Raw genomic sequence first — 23,623 nt, forward strand, 5'->3', positions numbered from 1 at the left:
TCCTGAGGAGTTTGGGGGCTTGGCTATTTCAGATAGGCAAAAAGATACTCAAATGTACATTTGGCTAAAAGAATAATTTTTGGGTTATTGTTTTTGGTTCAGATATTGCCGAATGCACACCCCGAGTGCCTTCTGCTGAACCAGACTGTTGGTCCATCAGGGTCAGCACTGTCTAAGCAGTTCTTCGGATAGTGGGTCCCATCACTTACCACCTGATCCTTTTAGCTGGAGATGCCAGGAATTGAACATGGGAACTTCTGTGTTCCAAGCAGGTGTTCTACCACAGAGCCATAATGTTTCCTGCTTGGTAGAGGGGAGACTGAGAACAGAATAATGTACCGGACAGCCTCTTCTGAGGTAATAATAATCCAGTCAGAACCAGAGTAGGGCCATTTGTAAGGAGGCAGCGGAATGGCTCATGAAGAAAGAAAGCTTACCTGTATGCAGGTCAGTGTTTTGGGCTCAAAGGACTATTTATCATTTATGGTACAGTATTAAAATATATTGTATGGGAATATGAGGAGCAGCACTGGCAAACTTCAGGAGGTTGGCCAAAAGGGTGTGTTTGCGGTGGGGGCGAAGAAGGCAGGATGTTTTGCAGCGAATAACTTCTGAGATGAAAGAAGAAGCACAAAGATCTAAAATGGTTTGGGGCAAGGGAGACAAGAATAAAACACTCGTCTTGTAAGTGCCAGTTGTGTGTCTGGTTAGCGCTTCCTTATCATAACATGAATTGACAAGAGGGGAGTAATGTTTCTGAAGCTGAGGTACCAGAAGAGCCTGTCAACATTTCATCTTATCGAGTCTAATCTGGAAGGCAAAGAGCCTTTGGGCAATTGTGTCGCTGGAACAAGGGAATTGGTTCTTCGACCGCCCGGCAGTAGCTGCCTGTCCGATGTCGATCTTGATGCCCGTCCTGTGTTGTTTCAGCTCTACGTCGCCAGCGAAGCCATCCTCATTGCGCTGGTGGGGGCGACACCTCCTTACCACTGGGACCTCGACAGGATCTCAGCTAATTGGAGCCATGGCAACCAGTCGGTGAGCGAAGAAGGACGAGCGTTTGGGAAGTGGCTGCTGACCGCCAACGGCAGCGAAGTCCACAAACACGTTCACTTCAGCAGCAGCTTTACGTCAATCGCCTCTGAGGTAATGGAACAATAGAGTTGTGGCAGCCAGCCTGCAGGTGTCAAACTTCTTAGCTGGTGTTGTGATCCAGGAATGGTGATGGCTGGGTTGAGCATCCGAGAAGGGTCTTCTGTGTGAACGTGAGTTCGCAAGAGTCGCTTCCCTCCTTCAAAAAAGGAACAGAAGATAGTTGGGCTGTTTTTTCTCCCCAGCAATGTGTGTTTTAACAATTTATTGATAACATATGGTTACAAATCTTAATTTTAAATTTTCAGTGCTAACCCATATGGCATTACAATCCCCCCTCCTTCCAATGTTGACTTCCCCGGAGTTATAGATTCAAGTTCAATACTAAAGGTACTTCTAACTGATCAAAGTTCAATACATATATTTTTCCCCCCCATTAATGCTAAAAAATTGTCCAATGTCTTTTTACGTTCCACTCTTTCTCCATATATCCTTTTAAATTTCTTCCACTCCTTTTTGAATATCTCTTAAGTCATAGTCTCTTAGCGTTCTAGTTAGTTTGTCCATTTCACTCCGCGATAAAACTTCCATAGTCCAGTCCCATTTCTCTGGTATTTTTTCTTGTTTCCATAGCTGCGCATACAATGTCCTAGCAGCTGATTGCAAGTACCAAATTAGAGTCCTGTCTTCCTTTGGAAATTTTTCTAATTGTAATCCAAGCAAGAACGTCTCTGCAGTTTTTCTCCCCAGCAATGTGGATTAAGTAGCACAACCTCCATCCTCCCCAAATCTGTCATGTTATCCAGTATAACGGGTCCCCACCCCCTGGGCCATGGACCAGGCCATGACCTGTTAGTAGTAATTATTAGTTGTATAATAATTATTAGTTGTATAATTATTTCATCGTATATTACAATGTAGTGATAATCAGGGCTTTTTTGTAGGAAAAGCCCAGCAGGAACTCATTTGCATTTTAGGCCACACCCCTGACATCGCTGTTGTTTCGCGCAGGGCTTTTTGGGTAGAAAAAGCCCATCGTGAACTCATTTGCATATTAAGCCACACTCCCTGACACCAGGCGAGCCAGAACTGCGTTCCTGTGCGTTTCTTCTCAAAAAAAGCCCTGGTAATAATTATAAGAAGACATTGAATTTATATCCTGTCCTCCACTCCGAATTTCAGAGTCTCAGAGCGGCTCACAATCTCCTTTCCCTTCCTCCCCCACAACAGACACCTTGTGAGATGGGTGGGGCTGAGAGAGCTCTGACAGAAGCTGCCCTTTCAAGGACAAATCCGTGAGAGCTATGTTTGACCCAAGGCCATCCCAGCAGCTGCAAGTGGAGGAGTGTGGAATCAAACCTGGTTCTCCCAGATAAGAGTCCGCACACTTACCCACCACACCAAACTAATAGAAATAAAGTGCACAGTTGTATCATCCTGAAACCACTGCCCCCCCGTCCCAGTCCCTGGAAAAATTGTGTTTCACAGAACCAGTCCCTGGTGCCAAAAAGGTTGGGGACCGCTGCAGTATAAGACTGACAATCTAAAATTGGTTGCTGACCACCAGTTGTAGCATCTTAATTATAACGCCACAGGGCTTTCAAGGCAAGAGATGTTCAGAGGTGGTTTTGCCATCACTTGCCTCCATGCGAGATCCTGGTTTTCCTTGGTGGTCTCCCTTCCAAATACTGACCAGGGCCAACCCTGTTTAACTTCCAAGATCTGATGAGATCGGGGCGGCCTGGGCTAGCCAGGTTTTTGTTACTGACCATCAATGTGCTAAAAGAGCCCCGTGGCGCAGAGTGGTAAAGCTGCAGTCCTAAGCTCTGCTCACGACCTGAGTTCGATCCTGGCGGAAGCTGGTGTTTCAGGTAGCCGGCTTGAGGTTGACTCAGCCTTCCATCCTTCCGAGGTCGGTCAAATGAGGACCCAGCTTGCTGGGGGGAAAGCGTAGATGACCGGGGAAGGCAATGGCAAACCACCCCGTAAAAGCCTGCCGTGAAAACATTGTGATGTGATGTTACCCCAGAGTCGGAAATGACTGGTGCTTGCACAGGGGACTATCTTTACCTTTTTTATCGATGTGCTAAGGGAGCTTGTTGCTTTTAGCCACTCCTATCTAAATTCCTGTAGGTTTAACTAATTAATTAACGACTGAAATACTTACACCTGCTTTTCCTTTGGGTTCCAGGTGGTTTGTTTGGTGCAAGCATGCATGTCAGTCTGCTGGACAAAGAGGCATGAAAATCCTAACTGCGTTTGCTGGGCTTTGAAAACTGTAACTTCTTGTCTGTTGTTTGCTTTGGAGGTGCTACGTCTGTACTGCTTGTTAGAGTATTCCTGGGAGGTGGCTTTTTAATAAGATTTGCTTTTCTGCCCTCTCGAGGTGTTCCCATGTTGTTGTTTTTTAAAAAGAGGAGCCCTTGCTCTGCCATTCCGTCAGAATTTGTCTAATTTCTCCCCCTAGTGGTTTTTAATCGGCAGGACATCGTACAAGATCAGCGCCGCTAGCTCCTTTTTCTTCAGCGGTGTTTTTGTGGGGGTGATTACCTTTGGTCAACTCTCAGATCGTTTTGGACGGAAGAAAGTCTATCTTATAGGTAAGAAATGATTGGGGGGGGGAGAAAAAGTTTTGTACATGTGTGACTTAACCTCACTGTTTCTCCGCTTCAGAGGGTACAATGGCCGAGGAAACGGCCGAAGCAACCCCAGTGCTGCCAAGTGTGGTAGCACCGTCTTCTGTTCTCATATGTTAAAGAATGCCCGGTGTTACTGGAGTGTCTTGCAATCAGTATTTCTAACACTCAAGAAGCAGTAGAACTGGGCACATCCTAGGTTTCTTTCCCTGTGCGTATCTTTGCCATCTTCCTTTGGAGCCTCAGCTAGAGAAGAGGTAAAGAGTGGAGTGGAGTCATCCAATAACTCTTCTTTTGGAAACTCTCTCTGGGTCTGTCAAATTGGGGTCTGTCAAATCGCTTACTTGGGAGTTAGCAAAAGGTTACTAACCTCCAGGTGCCGCCTGGAGATATCCTAGTATCACAATTGATCTCCAGACAAGTTTAGTTCCCCTTGGAGAAAATAGCTGCTTTGGAAGGTGGACTTTATGACTTGATCCCCTATGGAGGTCCTTCTCCAAACCCCTCCTTTCCAATGCTCCACCTCCAAAATCACCAGGTATTTCCCAGCCAGAACTGACAACCCAGGTTAGCAGGGTCAGTAATTCTGTGCTGTTGACCGCTGCAGTTTTCTTCTCTGGAATTTTTGCTCTGTATATTTTGAGGGGGGGGCATGTTAGCTCTTATTTTTCTGGATTTGTTTATCCCTTTTTCTGCCCCACCCTTCCTAGAAGCCGAAGGTAATTCAAACATAAATAAAGTAGTCCGTTAAAGCCCCCGGTATGAATCAGGTTCAAAAAGCCCCGTCCCCAGATGGTTTACTTGCAGCTTACAAGGGAAAGCCCTTTGAAGCAACGTGGCTTCTCAGGTCTCCTGGAAAGCTGATACTGGAGGTGTTCTCTGCACAAAACTTGGGAATGCGTTCCAGAGTGCGGGGGCCACAACAGAAGAGTTGTATAAGTGGGCTGCTGAAGCATGTTTTCAAGGTAGAGGTGGTCTGTCAGATGTGTGGATCTGGGCCGTGAAGGACTCAAAGAACCTGTACGTCAAACTGAGCCTGGGACCCTGTAAGTTAGCCGGTTCTGGAGTTCTGAGACTGGTGTAATATGCACACACCAACTGGACCCAGTCTAAAAACGGGCAGCCACATTCTGCAGTAGGGGAAGCTTTCAAATTGCCTTCAAGGGCAGCCTCCTGTAGTGTATTCTGCAGCAATCTAGCCTAAAAGTTTTGTAGGGGTGGATCAATGTCGCCAGGTTGACCAAATCCAGAAAGGAAGACAGGTTGCAAAAAGGGCACTTGGGAACTGGTCCGGCCTCTTTCTCCTTGAAGAAGAAGAAGATGATATTGGATTTATATCTTGCCCTATACTCTGAATCTCAGAGTGGCTTACAATCGCCTTTATCTTCTCTCCCCACAACAGACACCCTGTGAGGTGGGTGGGGCTGAGAGGGCTCTCACAGCAGCTGCCCTTTCAAGGACAGAGTCTCAGAGTGGCTCACAATCTCCTTTCCCTTCCTCCCCCACAACAGACACCCTGTGAGGTGGGTGGGGCTGAGAGGGCTCTCACAGCAGCTGCCCTTTCAAGGACAACTCCTGCAAGAGCTATGGCTAACCCAAGGCCATTCCAGCAGGTGCATGTGGAGGAGTGCAGAATCAAACCCGGTTCTCCTAGATAAGAGTCTGCACACTTAACCACTACACCAAACTGGCTCTGTGAGATGGATGAGGCTGAGAGGGCTCTCACAGCAGCTGCCTTTTCAAGGACAACCTCTGCCAGAGCTATGGCTGACCCAAGGCCATGCTAGCAGGTGCAAGTGGAGGAGTGGAGAATCAAACCCGGTTCTCCCAGATAAGAGTCCGCACACTTCACCACTACACCAAGCCGGGTCCAGATGCGCTTCTAAGCTCTTAACGTGATTGGATAACGATCGGTCTGTCCCATCCACAAATGGCAAATCATCATCCCCAGCCAACAGGGCCTGCCATCTTATCTGGATTATGCTGTACCTGGTTTGCTTTCCTCCTCTGAGTGGCAGACAGAATCAAAGCACTGGTTCCGGGTCACGAGAGCTGCTTTTGGAAATGCAGCTAGGTGTCATCAGCATATTGGTGATGCCCCGCTCCAAATCTCCATATGATCTCGTTTAGTGGCTCGATGTAGATGCTAGAGAGCAGTGTCGAGAGGACAGGACCCAGCGGGAGGTGGTATTTCAAGCGCAATACTCACGATCCAGCCTCTTTGATCAGAACTCTGCCCGTGTGGAAGAAAAAAGATCAGAACTAATGGCAGGAGCTCCCTGTCACTCCCACCCCATTTCCCAGGTGCACCGGCAAAGTGTGGTCCACGGTATCGAAAGCTGCAGGTCTAAAAGGATTAGCCAAAAGGCATTTGTCAACAGAGCTAATCCACCAAAGCAATTAAAGCTGTTTTGGTTCCAGAGGCAGGCCTGAAGCCAGGGGAGTCAAGGGCACACGGGGCAGCCAGGTGCGCTGGGAGTTTCTCTGCCACCACCTGCTGAGTTGCCTTTTTCTTTTCTTTTTTTACACCAAGACACAGCTGACTGATGGTGACCCTGTGGGATTTTCAAGGCAAGAGGCGTTCAGAGGTGGTTGGCCATTGCCTGCCCCTGCGTAGCCACCTTGGACATCTTTGGAGCTCTCCCATCCGAGTACGAACCTGGGCTGACTCTGCTCAGCTTCCTAGATGTGACAAGATCCAGCTAGCCTACCCTGTCCTAGTCAGGATGTTGACGTATTCCCCCCCAACCCAATAGAAAGCTTGAGGCAGGCCTGCAATTGGCTACATCTTCCCAAGCCAAAGCGGGAGTTCCTTTAAGAAATAGTAACGTCAGAACCAGTCTCCTTCCGTGTTTTGATCAGGGGTGGAATTCTAGCAGGAGCTCCTTTGCATATTAGGCCACACACCCCTGATGTAGCCAATCCTCCTGGAGCTTACAAAAAAGAGCCTTGTAAGTTTATTTATTTTATTTATTTTATTTTATTCGATTTTTAGCCCGCCCTTCCCGTAGAACAGTCTCAGGGCGGGTTACATCGTAAAGTTCTTGGAGGACTGGCTACATCGGGAGTGTGGCCTAACATGCAAAGGAGCGCCTGCTAGGATTTTTGATTAAATTTGGTTTGAGTAAATTCTCTTCTAGCAAAGACGAGTTAAGTATTCCTGGGAGGCTGTTGAGTTGAGGGGCCGCACCTCTGACGGCACAGAAGTTCCTTGAAAATTTTAAAAATCAATATACCGTCTCTTCATAAGCATGCACCATATTCTCCATAATGTGAATGTGTACAAGCAATAAATTAAATTAACTTTGCCACCTGATTCAGCCCCTGAATTTCCCTTTCTTCCTTTCCCAATACTGAAAATATCTTGCCATTACCTCAGTTTCAAACCCATAGGATTACTTCTGCCTTCCTTGGCTTCCAGCTTCTTTAGCCATTGCTGCATTTTAAATCCCATTCATTTGCGTCAGGCGTCATCTGATTCTCTCCCACCCACCCCCAATATCTTGCAATATCTTCCCATCCTTCCCACCCCCAGTACATTAAATATCAGTTCAGTCTCTCTTTGGGTCCCAAGGCCTTTCAGATACCCCAGTACAAATTCACCACAGATGTCTTCGGTTCAAATCACTCCCTTTAATGGTCAAGCATCGGTCCTCCCAAGCGCATAATTCAAGCCACATAGCAGAGCCAGACAGATGAATGGGAAGTTTTGACATACCTGAGGGAATCCCGGCGATACAGAAAATGCAATTTTCTCAAAGTAGGGTTTGGAAAAGACGGCCTGTGCCCACAGCCGCAGGAAGCAGGCAACGTGAGAGGAAGCCCTTCGACTGGCGCTCCTCATGACTGGCTTGTCTCCTTGGCCTGGCTCAGCAGGCCCTGCCCCATCCCCTTCTCCTACCTCAGATCCGTGGCGGGGATGAGCAGGCTGAGGAGGTAGCTCTCCTGTCCTGAGGGATAACGAGGGTAGCTTGACCTTCAGCCTCACTGCCCCAGATTCCAGAACTGCCGCAGACTGGTTTTGGCCAGAGGCAAACACGGCTCCTCTTCACGTTCCGCGGACTGAGCTGCACTCTGGGAGAGGGAAGAAAGCGAGGCCAGGACTCATATTTATTTATTAAAACATTTATAACCTGCCTTTCTTTGTGGCTCAAGGTAATAATAACATTTTATTTTATAAAAATAACATTTTATTTATATCCCGCCCTCCCCGCCGAAGCAGGCCCAGGGCGGCTAACAACTTAATCAGTCTGTACAATGAGTTATACAACAAATTTTAAAATCAACATTCAGCTTAAAACATTCCAATTTAAAATTAACATTTCTGGTGCTATTCTATTAGGTGCAAGTATGTATGATGGCGGGATCACTTAAGGCGAGTCCATCAGTCATTCAGTCAGGTAAAGGCCATCCTAAAGAGGAAGGTCTTGCAGGCCCTGCGGAACTGTTCAAGGCTCCGCAGGGCCCGCACTTCTTCCGGGAGCTGGTTCCCTAGGTGTGGAGCTGCAATGGAGAAGGCCCGTGTACGAGTATTCTTTAATTTTGCCTCCTTTGGCCCGGGGATAGTCTTACAAAAGCAGCCAAACATATTTTCAGTTCCAGGATAACAAAATTTTTATTCTGCAATATATTGAAAAATATTCTACTATCAGAATCTAAATATAGTTCATCAATACATTACACATTTTCCCACCCATCCCCCCCTCCAAATTGTGACCTCCGCCAGTATACAGAACAAATTAAAAACCTTTTAAAAGTAAAAATTCCCATATATAGAATCTTAACTAAAAACTATCATTCACTTAACTTTATCTTAACTCCAATATAACTACTATTCCTTTACTTAATACTTTCTGCTTAATCATCAATAGTACACATTTAATCAGCTAGCCATAAACTATTCTCCTTTGTACTTTAAAAATTCAATTACTTGTTAAACATTGAACAAAGATTTCGTAGTCATTAAATCATCACTAAAAATTATTCAAGTCTTAATCTTATCTTAACTCACATGGACTTACTGTATGAACTCAGCTACTTATATTTCGTTCCTAAAACAGTACTCAGTAATCACAGTCCTTTTTCTCTTTTTAAAATTCAGTTAATATTATCAAAAACCACTAGATGGCTCTTCACCTTCCATTGTATCTCCACATAGTTTTGGAATTTATTCCAATCTTCTTTAAATTTCTCCAGGTTACAGTCTTTTATGATTCTAGTAAGTTTGTCCATTTCACTCCAATTAAGAACCTTTAAGATCCAGTCCCATATTTCTGGTATTTTATCTTGCTTCCACATTTGCGCATACAATGTCCTTGCAGCTGAAAGCAAATACCACAGCAGTGTCCTGTCTTGCTTCGGAAAGCGTTCCATTTGTAATCCCACCAGAAAGACATCCGGTGCTCTCTTAATATTATATCCCAAACACATTTTCAGTTGACACACAAAATAAAATGGCTAGCCTAAATCTCCTCTTCCCCCAAGATGGCTGCCATTTAACCCACCTCAAAAGCCCTGCCTTGTCGTGCCTCTTGAAGAAGATCTCCAAGGAGGAGGCCCCCCTCTCATGTGTCTGCAGAAGGCCCAGGCCACAGAGCCGAAGGCACAGAAAAGGCTCAGACTCTGCTTTACACTAGACAGGCCCTCCAGAGTGCTGGGGTAGGCCACAGAAGAGGCTTCCCAAACCTCCCGCCCTGGTGGGGGACCCCAGGATTAGCCCCCTTCTCCCCCGCTTTCCAAAAATCTGGAAGCGGGGTGGGGGGTATGGCGTCTGGGAGTGATTCCGTTGTGAGCAGTTGCTTAAGTTGGAGAGCTCAGTTCCTCTGCACGAGAAGAGCCAAGCTGAGTCCAGGAACACCTTAAGAGACCACCAAGATTTTTAGGGTTATAAACAGCTTTCAAGATTCAAAGCCCCCTTCGTCTGATCTTCTGAAGGGAACTTTGGTTGCAGTCACGCACACAAAGGTAGGAGGGCCTCCTGGAGCGGGGCAGGGGGGGAGTGGTAAGTTAACTGCATACTGCCTAGCCCTTATAGGATTGCCCCCCCCCCACGCTTTCTGGCTCCTCTCTTTCACTTCCCAATCCCGGCGTTTACACAGAGAACCTGCTGGGATCAATTTGCAGCCGCTTTGCATTCCACAGGCTTCCGTCATCCCACTTCTTCATAATCTTCTTCTTTTTGCACATTTACTTGGAAGCAAATCCCATTGTTTCAGCTGAGCTTACTCCCTACTAGGCGCAAGAAAGATCGCAGTACCTCTGTTTCCTGCTGAAGAGAGCTGCCCCAACCTTGTGCACGCTGATTTGGGAGCGCTCTCTGAAGTAGGCATGCTGAATTAAGGCTGCTGTTCTAAGCAGTGTTACTGGGTGAACTTGCCTTCTGAGCTTAGGGTTGCCAATCCCCAGGTAGGGACAGGGGATCCCCTGATTTGGAGCCCCTTCCCCCACTTCAGAAAGCAGACGGGGGGGGGGGATGTCTGCTGGCCACTCCATTATTCCCTATGAAGACCGATTCCCATAGAATAATGGATAATTGATCTGTGGGCATCAGGGCTCTGGGGGGCTGTTTTTTGAGATAGAGGCACCAAATTTGTATCATAGCATCCAGTGCCTCTTCCTAAAATACCCTCCGAGTTTCAAAATGATTGGACCAGGGGGTCCAATTCTACGACCCCAAAAGAAGGTGCCCCTATCTTTCATTATTTCCAAAGGAGGGAAGGCATTTAAAAGGTGTGCAGTTCCTTTAAATATGATGGCAAGAACTTCCTTTGGAGTTCAAATATGCTTATCACGCCCTTGCTGCTGGCTCCACCCCAATGTCTCCTGGCTCCACCCCCAAAGTCCCCAGATATTTCTTGAATTGGACTTGGCAACCCTACCACAGAAGGCTGCCTGACAATCATGGCGCGTGGTTAGGAGATGGTCCTTCATCTGCAGTGTGGGTTTCTTGCCCTTGTTGTGTTCCGGGGTGCGGGGAGTGAGGTAGGTCTGATTTGTGTCAGCCCCACCTCTTCCCTTCCTGTCAGCAGGGGGACCCCAAGAGCTGCCATTCCCAAAGGCGTGGCCTTTGTAAAGGAAGCCTCACTGAATTTTGTGTGTTTTATGTCAGCGTGCTGAGATTCTGCTGCTTTCTAGCAGCTCAGGTCCTCTGCGGAGCCAAGTCTGCCTTCAAACTTATTCACGCCAATAAATTCAGGATCAGAAATAGTCTAGAGGTGGATGAGAGACTGAGCCATGAGTCAAGAAGTCTCAGCTCTTACCTTTCAGCAGCTTTACAGTGGCTTTAAGATTAGGATCTCACCTGATCTTGGAAGTGTATGGAGTCAGCCCTGGTTAGCGCTTGGATAGGAGAGCCAGCTTGGTGTAGTGGTTAAGTGTGTGGACTCTTATCTGGGAGGACCGGGTTTGATTCCCCACTCCTCCACTTTCAGCTGCTGGAATGGCCTTGGGTCAGCCATAGCTCTGGCAGAGGTTGTCCTTGAAAGGGCAGCTGCTGTGAGAGCCCTCTCAGCCCACCCACCTCACAGGGTGTCTGGTGTGTGTGTGTGTGTGGGGAAAGGTAAAGGAGATTGTGATCGCTCTGAGATTCAGAGTGAAAGGTGGGATATAGATCCAATTTCATCTTCTTCTTCTTCTACTTCTTCATCGAAGAAGTCCAGGGTCACTATGCAGAGTCAGGCAGCAGCAAACCACCTCTGAGCATCTCTTGCTTTGAAACCCCCCCCCCCCCCGGGGTTGCTGTAAGTTGGCAGCGACTTGATGGCACTTTCTGCCCCCCTCACCTGTTATCTCTCGCCCCAGGATGAACAGAAACTGCACAGCAATCCCAGTGCTACCCCCACCCCCGGCTGCCTATAAGCATCCAGGGCACTTGCAGAGATAGAAAAGAAAGAGAACTCCACAGCAAGGCGTCTAGTCCCAGTTTGCACACATACGTACCCTGGCGGACTTCAGCTACGTAGCTCCCATTGTGTGCGGCCTGTGTGGTGTAAGCTGGATGGAGGGGTGTGTGTGTCTGCATCGCAGCCCCTTTCCTCCAGAGATTGCATTGTGTGCTTTCTTTTGGGGTGAGAGTTGAAGACTTTCCAGAGCTGTGTAAAACCACAGTAAAAGGTTCTGTTATGTCAACAAGCGGCCTATTTGGGGGGGGAAAAACCTTCTGAAGCGCCTGCCTTCTGTTTGCCTTCCAGGTTTTGCCCTCGACATCCTGTTTGCTCTGGCCAATGGCTTCTCCCCATCCTACGAGTTCTTTGCTGTCTCTCGCTTCTTGGTGGGCGTCATGAATGGCGGGATGTCGCTGGTGGCGTTTGTCCTGCTGAACGAGTGCGTGGGCACCGCTTACTGGGCGTTGGCAGGTAGAGCTTCGAGCGAACGTGTCTTTGTTATGGGTTTCTCTGCGCCTCTGGCAAATCTAAATTCAGCTCTAATGAGTGCTTGAGGGCTGCCCCCTGTGCCAGGAAACCAGTGATCGCTCCCTTGCAGGGTTCCCCCTAATTCCCCCCTCTTCCGAGTGGAGCTGGTCACATCCTGAGCTGAACGGAACTGCTGCAATCTTAACATGTATAACCAACAAACTGGGATCGCGGTTCATATTAACGGACAAAAAGAGAAACAAACACTGTGATGTACCGGCTAACAATGTTTAGTGAAACCTCAAAAAGGATATTATAGCATTGGAGAAAGTCCAGAAAAGGGCAACTAGAATGATTAAAGGGCTGGAACACTTTCCCTATGAAGAAAGGTTGAAACGCTTGGGGCTCTTTAGCTTGGAGAGACGTCGACTGCGGGGTGACATGATAGAGGTTTACAAGATAATGCATGGGATGGAGAAAGTAGAGAAAGAGGTACTTTTTCCCCTTTCTCACAATACAAGAACTCGTGGGCATTCGATGAAATTGCTGAGCAGTCAGGTTAAAACGGATAAAAGGAAGTCCTTCACCCAAAGGGTGATTAACATGTGGAATTCAGTGCCACAGAAGGTGGTGGCGGCCACAAGCATGGCCACCTTCAAGAGGGGTTTAAATAAAAATATGGAGCACAGGTCCATCAGTGGCTATTAGCCACAGTGTGTGTATATATATATATAAAAAAATTTTGGCCGCTGTGTGATACAGAGTGTTGGACTGGATGGGCCATTGGCCTGATCCAACATGGCTTCTCTTATGTTCATTTAAGAAAAACCTTTTTAGAATAATCTTTTTTTAATATTACAACTGAAAACGGTTTATCGACCCATTGATTTCTGATAGTGATCTGCCTGTGGCAAATCAGCTCTGACTTTTGCTTGGTGGCTTTGATCCAACCATCACAGTTTCAGTTGTGCAATTTCTTCTGGGCGTGTTTAGATTTAAGAGACAAGAGGAGGATTCTAAGAAAATGGGAAATGGTGTTTTTATGTTGTGCACTCTGCTGATTCTAAATGTTTATTTTTGTAAATTCTGTCAAATCTATAATACTGATGAATTTTTTATCTCCTTGCCATTTGCTTATGACCAAATTGTCTGTGAGCAATAAACATATACAATATGAATATTACAACTACACTAACAACGTCCATTCACATGGCAATATTACAAGAAAGGTCCATTCTCACATTCCAATATTACAAGAACGAGCCAATGAGCACCCGGATATAGGCTCGTTTTGTCAATGAACTTCCTCAGGAGTAGGCCTTCCTATTTCTTTCAGGGTTACCAGGGTTGTTATTATGGGAATGGACATTTTTAGTATAGTTGTAGTATAAAAAAATGACGGTTCTGAAAAGGTTTTTCTTAAATGGTTTTACTCAACATTGTTAGTCAGTACATCACAGTGTTTGTTTCTCTTTTTGTCTGTAATCTTAAAATGGGCATATGAAGCTGCGTTATACTGAATCAGACCCTGGGTCCATCCAAGTCAGTCTTGTCTACTCAGACTGGCAGCGGCTCTCCAGGGTCTCAAGCTGAGGTTTTTCACACCTATTTGCCTGGACCCTTTTTTGGAGATGCCGGGGATTGAACCTGGGACCTTCTACTTACTAAGCAGATGTTCTTCCGCTGAGCCACCATCCCTCCCCCAAAGGTTTTGAACATGAACATCTGAAGCTGCCTTCTACTGAATCAGACCCTGGGTCCATCAAAGTCAGTATTGTCTTCTCAGACTGGCAGCGGCTTTCCAGGGTCTCAAGCTGAGGTTTTTCACACCTATTTGCCTGGACCCTTTTAGTTGGAGATGCCAGGGATTGAACCTGGGACTTTCTACTTACTAAGCAGATGCTCTACCACTGAGCCACCGTCCCTCCCTGCAAGACCCTGCGCTGCTCCGGATTCCTGCTGAGCGGGGCTTCCTGTGTGAATGAGCGGCCGCTCACACCCACAGCTTAGAGGGGAACGCCACTCCTATGTATGCTGTGTGCATCCACAGTGTTAACCTCTTTGCACTTCAGAGCAAGCCCGTCTGTTAAAACAATACCCAAAGATGCCACAGGTGGTTGTGGTTAGCTCTGGCTTCCCATGTTTCATATGTTAACGTGAGCATGTAGAGTCGTCACTGACTTTGCTGTATGAAAACAGTCCTCGCATCTCTTGTCTGCACACGAGCAGTCCTTCAGCCACTGGGGTCTTTTTCAAGCCAGAGGGTCCTCTGACTCTCATAGGCTAGATATTAACTCAGCCTTTCACAAAGATCATTTCAGAAGGCAGCCGTGTCGATCTGCCAGACTGGGTAGGCCAACAAGATTTTAGGAGTCTGAGCTTTCGAGAGTCGAAAGCTCCCTTTGCAAGATATCCCTGATGGAGGGAGCTTCAGCTCCTGAAAGCTTGTGCCCCTAAAATCTTGTTGGTCTCTAAGGTCCAACTGAACTTGAATCTAGAACAGCCTTCTGTGTTTTCAAGATGTAGTCAGTGACTGATTCCCCACTAGCCTCGTCCCGGTCTCGTGCTCCTCTTCTCTGCGGTGCTTCTGTCCGATTTTGCACAAGCAGCTTACCCTGAGGCTGCAACTTCCCCTACCTCTTTCCCGTGGCAAGCAAGATCCTCTGAAAACTAGTTTCTGCTTGCCACGGGAAGAGGTGGGGTGAGTTGCAGCCTCACGGCAGCCTGTGCAAAATTGGATGGAAGCACCGCAGAGAAGAGGAGTATGAGACCGGGACAAAGCTGCTGGGGAACTGGTAAGTGTGTTTAACTTCTTCTTCTGATATCAAGTAAAATTTGTATTAAATGTGGTTTGCTCCATAACCCCCTTCCCTACCCAAGATTCTGCTCATGGAACACATGCTGGTGCCTGTTAAAAATTCCATTAATGTAAAGGCAATAAGAGGTAGGAAGCCATGATCTAGTGCAAACCAATTGTGAATGGAGATAGAATTCACATGAGTAGTTATGCTGGCCTGAAGCAGCTGGACTCAGTGGCACCTTGAAGACCAACAAAGTTTCATTCTGGGTGTAAGCTTTCCTGGGCGTGAACACTTCTTCAGATCAGCCGTTTTCAGCATTTTTAACTTTCTGTTGGCTTTCTGTTTTTATTCAAGTACTTTTTTTGTCTCTCTCTTTTCTGTTAAAGTCCCAGTGCATGGTCAAGAACTCCCTCCCCCCCAGCTGCATATTAGGATCAATTGGTGACCTCTTCTTTTGCTGTGGGGATCGCTCAGATCTGAAGAAGTGTCCACGCACATGAAAGCTTCCACTTTGAATTAAACTTTGTTGGTCTTCAAGGTGGCCCTGGACTTTGTTCTGCTGCTTCAGACCAGCTTGGCTGCTCCCTTGAATATGGAATTTGTATGTTTATTTCCTTTTGTTTGTCTTGTTCGTTTTGTGCTATGGATGTTTTTAATAAAAATGAAATAGTAAAAGAAGAAGAAGAAGGATATGCCTGGTTGTAGAATGCGATGCATTTGATCTCAGAGCAAAAATGTAGTTATCCACTTGGAAGAGCAACCTCTGTTGAGAGTTTAGCACCTAGTTGCACAACAGTATCTTAGAGCGACCTAGTATTTGTTCAGTAGACAGCGCAAGAAGCAATTTGCAGTAGTTTTGCAAGGGAAATCCTAGCAGGGAGGAGGACCGCGCCACAAAATGAAAAGAGGGAGAAGAATACATTTTGGAGCTCCTGGTTTTTAAAAAGTATATTTCATAATAAATGATAGATCTGGGCTTAGCATGTCTGCCCACCTCCCCTCCCAGCAAAACCTGTTGGTTTACAACCTGTTGCTTTGAATCGATCTGCACCTATTGGCTTCCACCTCGTGCAGCATTTTGGGGCAAAAAATTGCCAGTTTTTAACTGTAAGCAGATGTCTTATCATTTATGATGTAACTTGCCTGCAGCATGGCCCAGTGCTGGCTAAATTGTGGCACTAGTAAACCAGTTAGGATAAATTCACCGGGAAAGGCAAAATGGGATATCAGCTGCTTTCTGTGTTTTTAACGTTCTGTTGCCTTTGTGTGTTTGTTCACGTAGCCTTTTTTTTTTTTAAAGTCTGTCTTTTCTACTGAAAACACACCGCATGGCCCATAACGCTCTTCCCCGTCCCTCCCCCCCTCCGCCTGCTGTGTATTAGGATCGATTGGTGGCCTCTTCTTTGCCGTGGGAATTGCCCAATATGCTTTATTAGGATACCTCATTCGCTCCTGGAGGATGTTGGCAGTTGTGGTTAACCTGGAGGGAACGGTGGTCTTCCTGCTCTCTCTGTAAGTTACCTGTCTTAAAATGCTTCTGGTGGTATTCATGGCAAAAGTGTGGGAGTCACTCAACACTGGATTAAGATAGCTGATAGTTCCTCTCTTGCACCTGATAGATTCTTCCCCGCCCCTGGTTTTCTGATCTCTCTTTTTTTCTTGTTCATATTTCTGTCTCTTCTCCAGTAAGTTACCTTCTAGACTTTTTATCTTCTGGAACCCTCTGAATCCTTTGCAAAGCCCACTCTTGAAGGGTAGTCGCCTTAGGAAACCGTCAAGTGTCCATGAAACGGAGGACTATTGATCTGGCGGCAGTGCTGATAAAGAGGAGATATTCTAATCACACTCATACAAGAAATTTTTCCTTTTTGGGGTCCCGATTAATACATTCTCCCAGCCATGCAGCTTCACAGAATTCAAGCTCGGGTAGCTTCCCTCTTTGTGAAGCTGCATGGGAGAATGTATTCATTTTGTATGAGTGTGAATACTTAGACCAATAGAATTGTCCTCAAGTGGAATCAGACTGCCCGGTGAAGGGCAACGCTCAAACGCGCCAGGAGATCTGGAAATTGCGTTGTATATGTCAGGAAGCTCCTATACATCAGATTATACCTATTTGAGAACATTACCAGCAAAATACCTGGAGGAAGATTTTCTACCACGTTTCAAGGACATTGTTTACAACTGAGCCTTTTGGACTTTTGATACTTGTTGTTGGTTTGTTATGTGTTGTTGACAATGTATAAATATTATTTGCATGATTTTGTAGCAATATCAAACACAGTTTCTCTGTAGTTATTTCTCAGGCAATTTCATGTTAACTGTAATATCTAGTTTGGGCCTCAAAATGCGCTACACTTAGTGCCAAGCTGAGTGTTGGGCATTTCCACATTTTTTTTCCTTGTCTGCTTTACAAAACAGCCCAAATTCTTCCTATGCAGAATGCAAAAGATGTTTGTGGCCCGACGTACTTGGGTAAGTGAGAAGTCCGAATGGACCTCGCAGCCGCCCATGAACTGAACATAAAAACATAAGAGAAGCCATGTTGGATCAGGCCAATGGCCCATCCAGTCCAACACTCTGTGTCACACAGTGACCAAATACACACACACACACTGTGGCTAATAGCCACTGATGGACCTCTGCTCCATATTTTTTTCTAACCCCCTCTTGAAGCTGGCTGTGCTTGTAGCCGCCACCACCTCCTGTGGCAGTGAATTCCACATGTTAATCACCCTTTGGGTGAAGAAGGACTTCCTTTTATCCGTTTTAATAAGTTTTATTTATAATAAGTTTTATTTATATTTATATCCCGCCCCCCCCCCCCCCCGCCGAGGCAGGCTCAGGGCTGACTGCTCAGCAATTTCATTGAATGCCCACGAGTTCTTGTATTGTGAGAAAGGGAGAAAAGGACTCCTTTCTCGACTTTCTCCATCCCACGCATAATCTTGTAAGCCTCTATCATGTCACCCCGCAGTCGACATTTCTCCAAGCTAAAGAGCCCCAAGCGTTTCAACCTTTCTTCATAGGGGAAGTGTTCTTGCCTTTCAGGTTCGTTCCCGAATCCCCTCGCTGGCTGTACTCGCAGGGCCGGCTGAGCGAAGCGGAGGACGCCCTCTTCCTCATCGCCAAGAGGAACCGCAAGCCCAAGTGCACTTTCTCCCTCCAGCTGCCCTCGGAGAGGAGCCGCAAGGAGGCGGGCAGCATCCTGGACCTCTTCCGCTACAGGATCCTTCTGGGACGGACTCTGGTGATGATGTTCATCTGGTACTGGCTCTGCATTTGGGTCTGGTTTTGAGCGGCTCCCCCTGTGAAGGCCTCGCGGCACAGCCAGAGAGGCACGTTGTGGCTTGAGAGAGACTTTTCCTCTTGGTTATTAGACACGTCTTTTTTAGCTTCTGTGTTTCTCGCCAGCCCAAAACCTCTTAGTTTAAAAAGCCTTGGTAATTTGGATTCTTTTGATAAAGGAGCCTTGCTTAGAGCGGTGTCGCAGGTACTGCGTTAAACGTCGGAGCTTCGCCTGTGTTCTCCAAACTACAGAAAGAATGGAGTAGGACAAGTGCAAGGTGGGAAAAAAAATGATCACCCGTATTTCTCGGTCCATAAGGCGCTCCGGACCATAGGACGCACCTTCCTCCTGGGGGGTGATCCGCTGCCTCCACCTCCAATCCCGGCGCTTCCCCCGTGCCTGCCTGGTTGCAGCTTTTTCCAGCAAGCGCTGGGATCGCTCCACGCTGCCCCCACCGCAAACCCAGCGCTTCGCGAGCTCCGGCTGTGGAGGGGGCAGCGTGCTTCCTCCGTGCCTGCCTGCCTGGCTCCAGCTCTGATGCTTAAAGCAAGCGCCGGGATCAGAGGGCAGAGGGAGCGATTTTGGCGCTTGCTGTAAGTGTCAGAGCTGGAGCCAGGCAGACAGGCACGGAGGAAGCACACTGCTCCCTCCGCAGCTGGCGCTCACAAAGCGCTGGGTTTGTGGTGGGGCAGCGTGGAGCGATCCCAGCGCTTGCTGGAAGAAGTTGGAGCCAGACAGGCAGGCGCGGGAGAAGCGCCGGGATCAGAGGCGGAGGCAGCGGATCGCCCCCCCCCCCGGAGGAAGGTACCTTCGCTCCATAAGACGCACACACTCCCCCCCCCACTTTTTTGGGGGGGAAAGTGCGTCTTATGGTCCGAAAAATATGGTAAGTTCTTAAGGATCTCCACGCATTTTGTAGTTCACTGTGTCAGGGGATCGTTTCCGAAGCTATCCGGTTTCCAACTTGAGCAGTACTGTGTTACGGGATAATTGGGTAGCTTTGGAGATGATTCCCTGACAGAAGTGAATTGCAGAATGCTTAGGGATCCAGAAGAACTTGATATTTTTTCACCTTGCACCTGTTTGCCTGCGTTCTTTCCGCCTACTGATGTGGCCGTTGTTTTCTTTTCCGTCGTGCATATAGACGCTGGATGTTTTCTTTTCCGTAGTACGCAGATGCATTGCATTAGAAGACTTGGGAAGGCAGTGGCAAACCGCCCCATAAAATGTCCGCCACAATGCGCCGTCACTCCAGAGTCAGAAACGACTGGTGCTTGCGCACCCTTACCTTTTAATTTGACTTATTCTTTTAACATTTATATCCCACTTTTCCTTGCGGTTTCAGGTGGATGCAATAATAGTTAAAAAAAACATTTTAATAATAATAATAATAGATTTTATTTGTATCCCGCCCTCCCCGCCTAGGCGGCTCAGGGCGGCTACAGCATTTTATACATTTACATTAATAGATAAAAACTTTAAATTTAACAATTAAAATTAAACATATAAAAACCAGTTAATAGATTTAAAATACATCTTTTAAGTTAATTTAAATTTATCTGGAAGTAGTAATGGTTAGTTCTGTGACGCTGATTCTGCCAGTTTAAATAGTTCGATAATAATGTAGATGGCGGATCCTTTATTCACAGCAGTTCAGCAGTCGGTGTCGATATACGCTTGTTTGAAAAGGACGGTCTTGCAGGCCCTGCGGAACTGGTCAAGGTTCCGCAGGGCCCGCACTTCCTCCGGAAGCTGATTCCACAGTGCAGGGGCCGCAGCTGAAAAGGCCCGAGCTCTGGTGTTTTGGAGCTTGACCTCTCTCGGCCCAGGGATGGTCATTTTGTTTTTACCCACTGACCTCAGTGCCCTCTGGGGTTCATATGGGGAGAGACGGTCCCTTAGGTAGGCTGGTCCTCGGCCATATAAGGCTTTAAAGGTAGTGGCCAACACTTTGTACTGGACTCGGTATGTAATTGGCAGCCAGTGCAGTCCGCGCAGCCCCGGCCGTATGTGCTCCCATTTCGGGAGCCCCAACAATAGCCTGGCTTTAATTTTCAGTTAAAACCACAGTGTTTTTTTTAAAAGTTAATCCACATTTGGGGAAACCTGAATGCCTTATTGCAAGTTATGATAGCTCTTACATTTCTGTAACATGTAGTCCTACCATTAGCAGCTCCAGGAAACATTTGGTTTATCTCCTTCAGTTACGCCCAGTCTTTCCCCCCAGCAGGAAGCCGGAGCAGCCTACGTTGCTCTCCTCTCCTTCAGCTTAACTTCACAACCGCCCTGTGAGGTGGGTTAGGGTGGAGAGCATGTGACTGGCCCAGGGTCACCCAGCAAGCTTCCAGAGGGGATTCGAACCTGGGTCTTCCAGATCCGAGTCAGACACTCTAGCCACTACACCACACTGATCTCCTTGCAAGTAGACAGTTTCGCAGGGCGGAAGGTGGGAAACTATGGTGCTAGACTTCAGCTGGAAGGGACTTCTGCTAGAGGGAAACATTTGTTTTTAACGTCCAGCTGAACGAAGAGTTGTAATGGAGAACCTTGAAAGCTCGCGTGCCCTTTTGTGTCCTGGGTCTGACTTGCAAGCCCTTCTCCTTGCCCCAGATGGACAAGGGCTGGCCAGAGGGCAGCTAGAGGCAGGTGAGAGCCCCACAGCACCTGCAGGACCAACAATCTTTCCAGGTGCTGCTGGGTTCACATCTGGCTCTTCTACCGCAGGCCAGCACAGCTGCCCACATGCTCGGTGGTACCTCTAGCAAATATCAAGTTTATGGTGGCAACTAGGGCTTCTCCATGGTGGAACGGAGTTCTTGGGACCGCTTGGTGGAAACAAAATTCTCGAAATATGTTTAAAAGTTAATGCAGGGCACCTTTTTTTTCTTTTTTAGATATTGAAAATATTGAACTTTGATTAGTTAGCGGTACCTTTAGTATTGAATTTAATTTTATAACTTCGGGGAAGTCAAATATTGGAGGGAGGGGGGGGGTTGAAATATCATATGGGTTAGCATAGACAAGATACAATTAAGCTTTGTAACCATATGTTATTAATAAATTGTTGCAATTTATTAATTGCACACCGAGGTTATCAGGCAATTTTAGGTTACAGAATAACGGTTCCCCTTTTTCCTGCGCCTGCCGGAAGTCTCTTGAATTAATATAAAGTCCATTCTCAGGCCTCAGTGTTACCTCCCGTCAAGGTCAGATTCCAGTACTCTTCCCTTTTCAGTTGGTCCGTATCAGCGCTGCCCAGGGAGACCAGATTAAAGCTGTTTCTCTGCAGTCCTTTTCCACCTGCGGGCCTAGCACATCCCACTACCCCCCAAAATTACCAAATGCTTAAAGAAAATCAACGGGCGTTAATACTCGTGATTAAAATTACAGTATGCGGTTAGTAAATCATGAAGGCTAAAATGCAGTGTAATAATAAGAAACCATTAATGAGCAGTGAGACACCAAAGCCATAGCTGTCAGGGACCTGATCCTGACACTTCTGCCCTGAAACTCTTGCTTGTCCCCGAGATGCTCCTGGATTTGAATTTAACTGTTTCACTGCACACCAACACAGAGCTACCATTTGAATCCATTGCCATAAAAAAACCACCAACTCTGATTCCAGACGGGAAGCCATGGTAGTCTGCTGGAGCCAGAATTTATAGCCAGCTTCAAGAGCGGATTGGATAAACATAAGGAGCAGAGGTCCATCAGTGGCTATTAGCCACAGCGTATTGTTGGAACTCTCTGTCTGGAGCAAGTGATGCTCTGTATTCTTGGTGCTTGAGGGGGGGCCACAGTGGGAGGGCTTCTGGTGTCCTGGCCCCACTGATGGACCTCCTGATGGCACCTGGTTTTTTGGCCACTTTGTGATACAGAGTGTTGGACTGGAGGGACCATTGGCCTGATCCAGCATGGTTTCTCTTATGTTCTTATGTGACACAGAGTGTTGGACTGGATGGGCCATTGGCCTGATCCAACAGGGCTTCTCTTATGTTCTTCTGTGACACAGAGTGTTGGACTGGATGGGCCAGTGGCCTGATCCAACATGGCTTCTCTTATGTTCTTATGTGACACAGAGTGTTGGACTGGATGGGCCATTGGCCTGATCCAACATGGCTTCTCTTATGTGACTCAGAGTGTTGGACTGGATGGGCCATTGGCCTGATCCAACATGGCTTCTCTTATGTTCTTATGTGACACAGAGTGTTGGGCTGGATGGGCCATTGGCCTGATCCAACATGGCTTCTCTTATGTTCTTATGTGTCACAAAGTGTTTGACTGGATGGGCCATTGGCCTGATCCAATATGGCTTCTCTTATGTTCTTATGTGACACAGAGTGTTGGACTGGATGGGCCAGTAGCCTGATCCAACATGGCTTCTCTTATGTTCTTATGTGACACAGAGTGTTGGACTGGAGGGACCATTGGCCTGATCCAGCATGGTTTCTCTTATGTTCTTATGTGACACAGAGTGTTGGACTGGATGGGCCATTGGCCTGATCCAACAGGGCTTCTCTTATGTTCTTCTGTGACACAGAGTGTTGGACTGGATGGGCCAGTGGCCTGATCCAACATGGCTTCTCTTATGTTCTTATGTGACACAGAGGGTTGGACTGGATGGGCCATTGGCCTGATCCAACATGGCTTCTCTTATGTTCTTATGTGTCACAAAGTGTTTGACTGGATGGGCTACTGGCCTGATCCAACATGGCTTCTCTTATGTTCTTATGTGACACAGAGTGTTGGGCTGGATGGGCCATTGGCCTGATCCAACATGGCTTCTCTTATGTTCTTATGTGACACAGAGTGTTGGGCTGGATGGGCCATTGGCCTGATCCAACATGGCTTCTCTTATGTTCTTATGTGACTCAGTGCTGGACTGGAGGGACCATTGGCCTGATCCAACATGGCTTCTCTTATGTCCTTATGTTCTTAATTTGACATCTCAAAGGCTAATGTATTTATTGGGGCATCAGCTGTCATGAAACGGCACCTGCTTTGTCCAGATTGGGCTGTGGCTCGTGATCCCATGATGTTGTTCGTCCTTCAGGTGCGACAAGGTTCTTCCTTGTTTCGATGTTAACTGCCGTGTGTTTCCTCTCTCTAATCCCCTACAGGTTCGTATGCAGCTTAGTTTATTATGGCCTTACTCTCAACGCGGGGGACCTGGGAGGCAGCATCTATGCCAATCTGGCCCTTTCTGGTCTGGTAGAGATACCTGCATACCCGCTCTGCATCTACTTGATCAATCAGAAATGGTGAGTGTTGAACTGCAGGGAGTTCCAAACCTTGCCTAACCTTGGTAACTTTTCCTTGATTTTAATAGTCTTTGTTAATGGGAGTTAATTACTCTCCTGTTCTTTTGAGACAGCTGATGTAATAAACGTTATTATGGGTTTTCTTCACTGTAGTTTTTCTTTCCTTGATATTGATGTTTACAAGAAGGGGAAT

At 47.0% G+C, this 23,623-nt stretch overlaps 1 protein-coding gene across 2 annotated transcripts in view; it reads left to right on the top strand.

The window, feature by feature from the left end:
- SLC22A15 (solute carrier family 22 member 15) overlaps positions 1-23,623 on the top strand; it is a 49,240-nt gene that overhangs the window by 8,402 nt on the left and 17,215 nt on the right. The window contains exons 2-7 of one of the 2 annotated variants that reach the window (XM_060236803.1): positions 931-1,146; positions 3,560-3,692; positions 11,918-12,082; positions 16,263-16,392; positions 17,932-18,147; positions 23,290-23,430. In XM_060236803.1, the coding sequence (XP_060092786.1) occupies positions 931-1,146; positions 3,560-3,692; positions 11,918-12,082; positions 16,263-16,392; positions 17,932-18,147; positions 23,290-23,430 (1,001 nt within the window). The remainder of the gene's footprint in view (positions 1-930; positions 1,147-3,559; positions 3,693-11,917; positions 12,083-16,262; positions 16,393-17,931; positions 18,148-23,289; positions 23,431-23,623) is intronic. The other variant, XM_060236804.1, reaches the window with a different exon arrangement.

The sequence above is a fragment of the Heteronotia binoei genome, chromosome 4 (genome assembly GCF_032191835.1).
Source record: "Heteronotia binoei isolate CCM8104 ecotype False Entrance Well chromosome 4, APGP_CSIRO_Hbin_v1, whole genome shotgun sequence".
Lineage (NCBI taxonomy): Eukaryota > Metazoa > Chordata > Lepidosauria > Squamata > Gekkonidae > Heteronotia > Heteronotia binoei.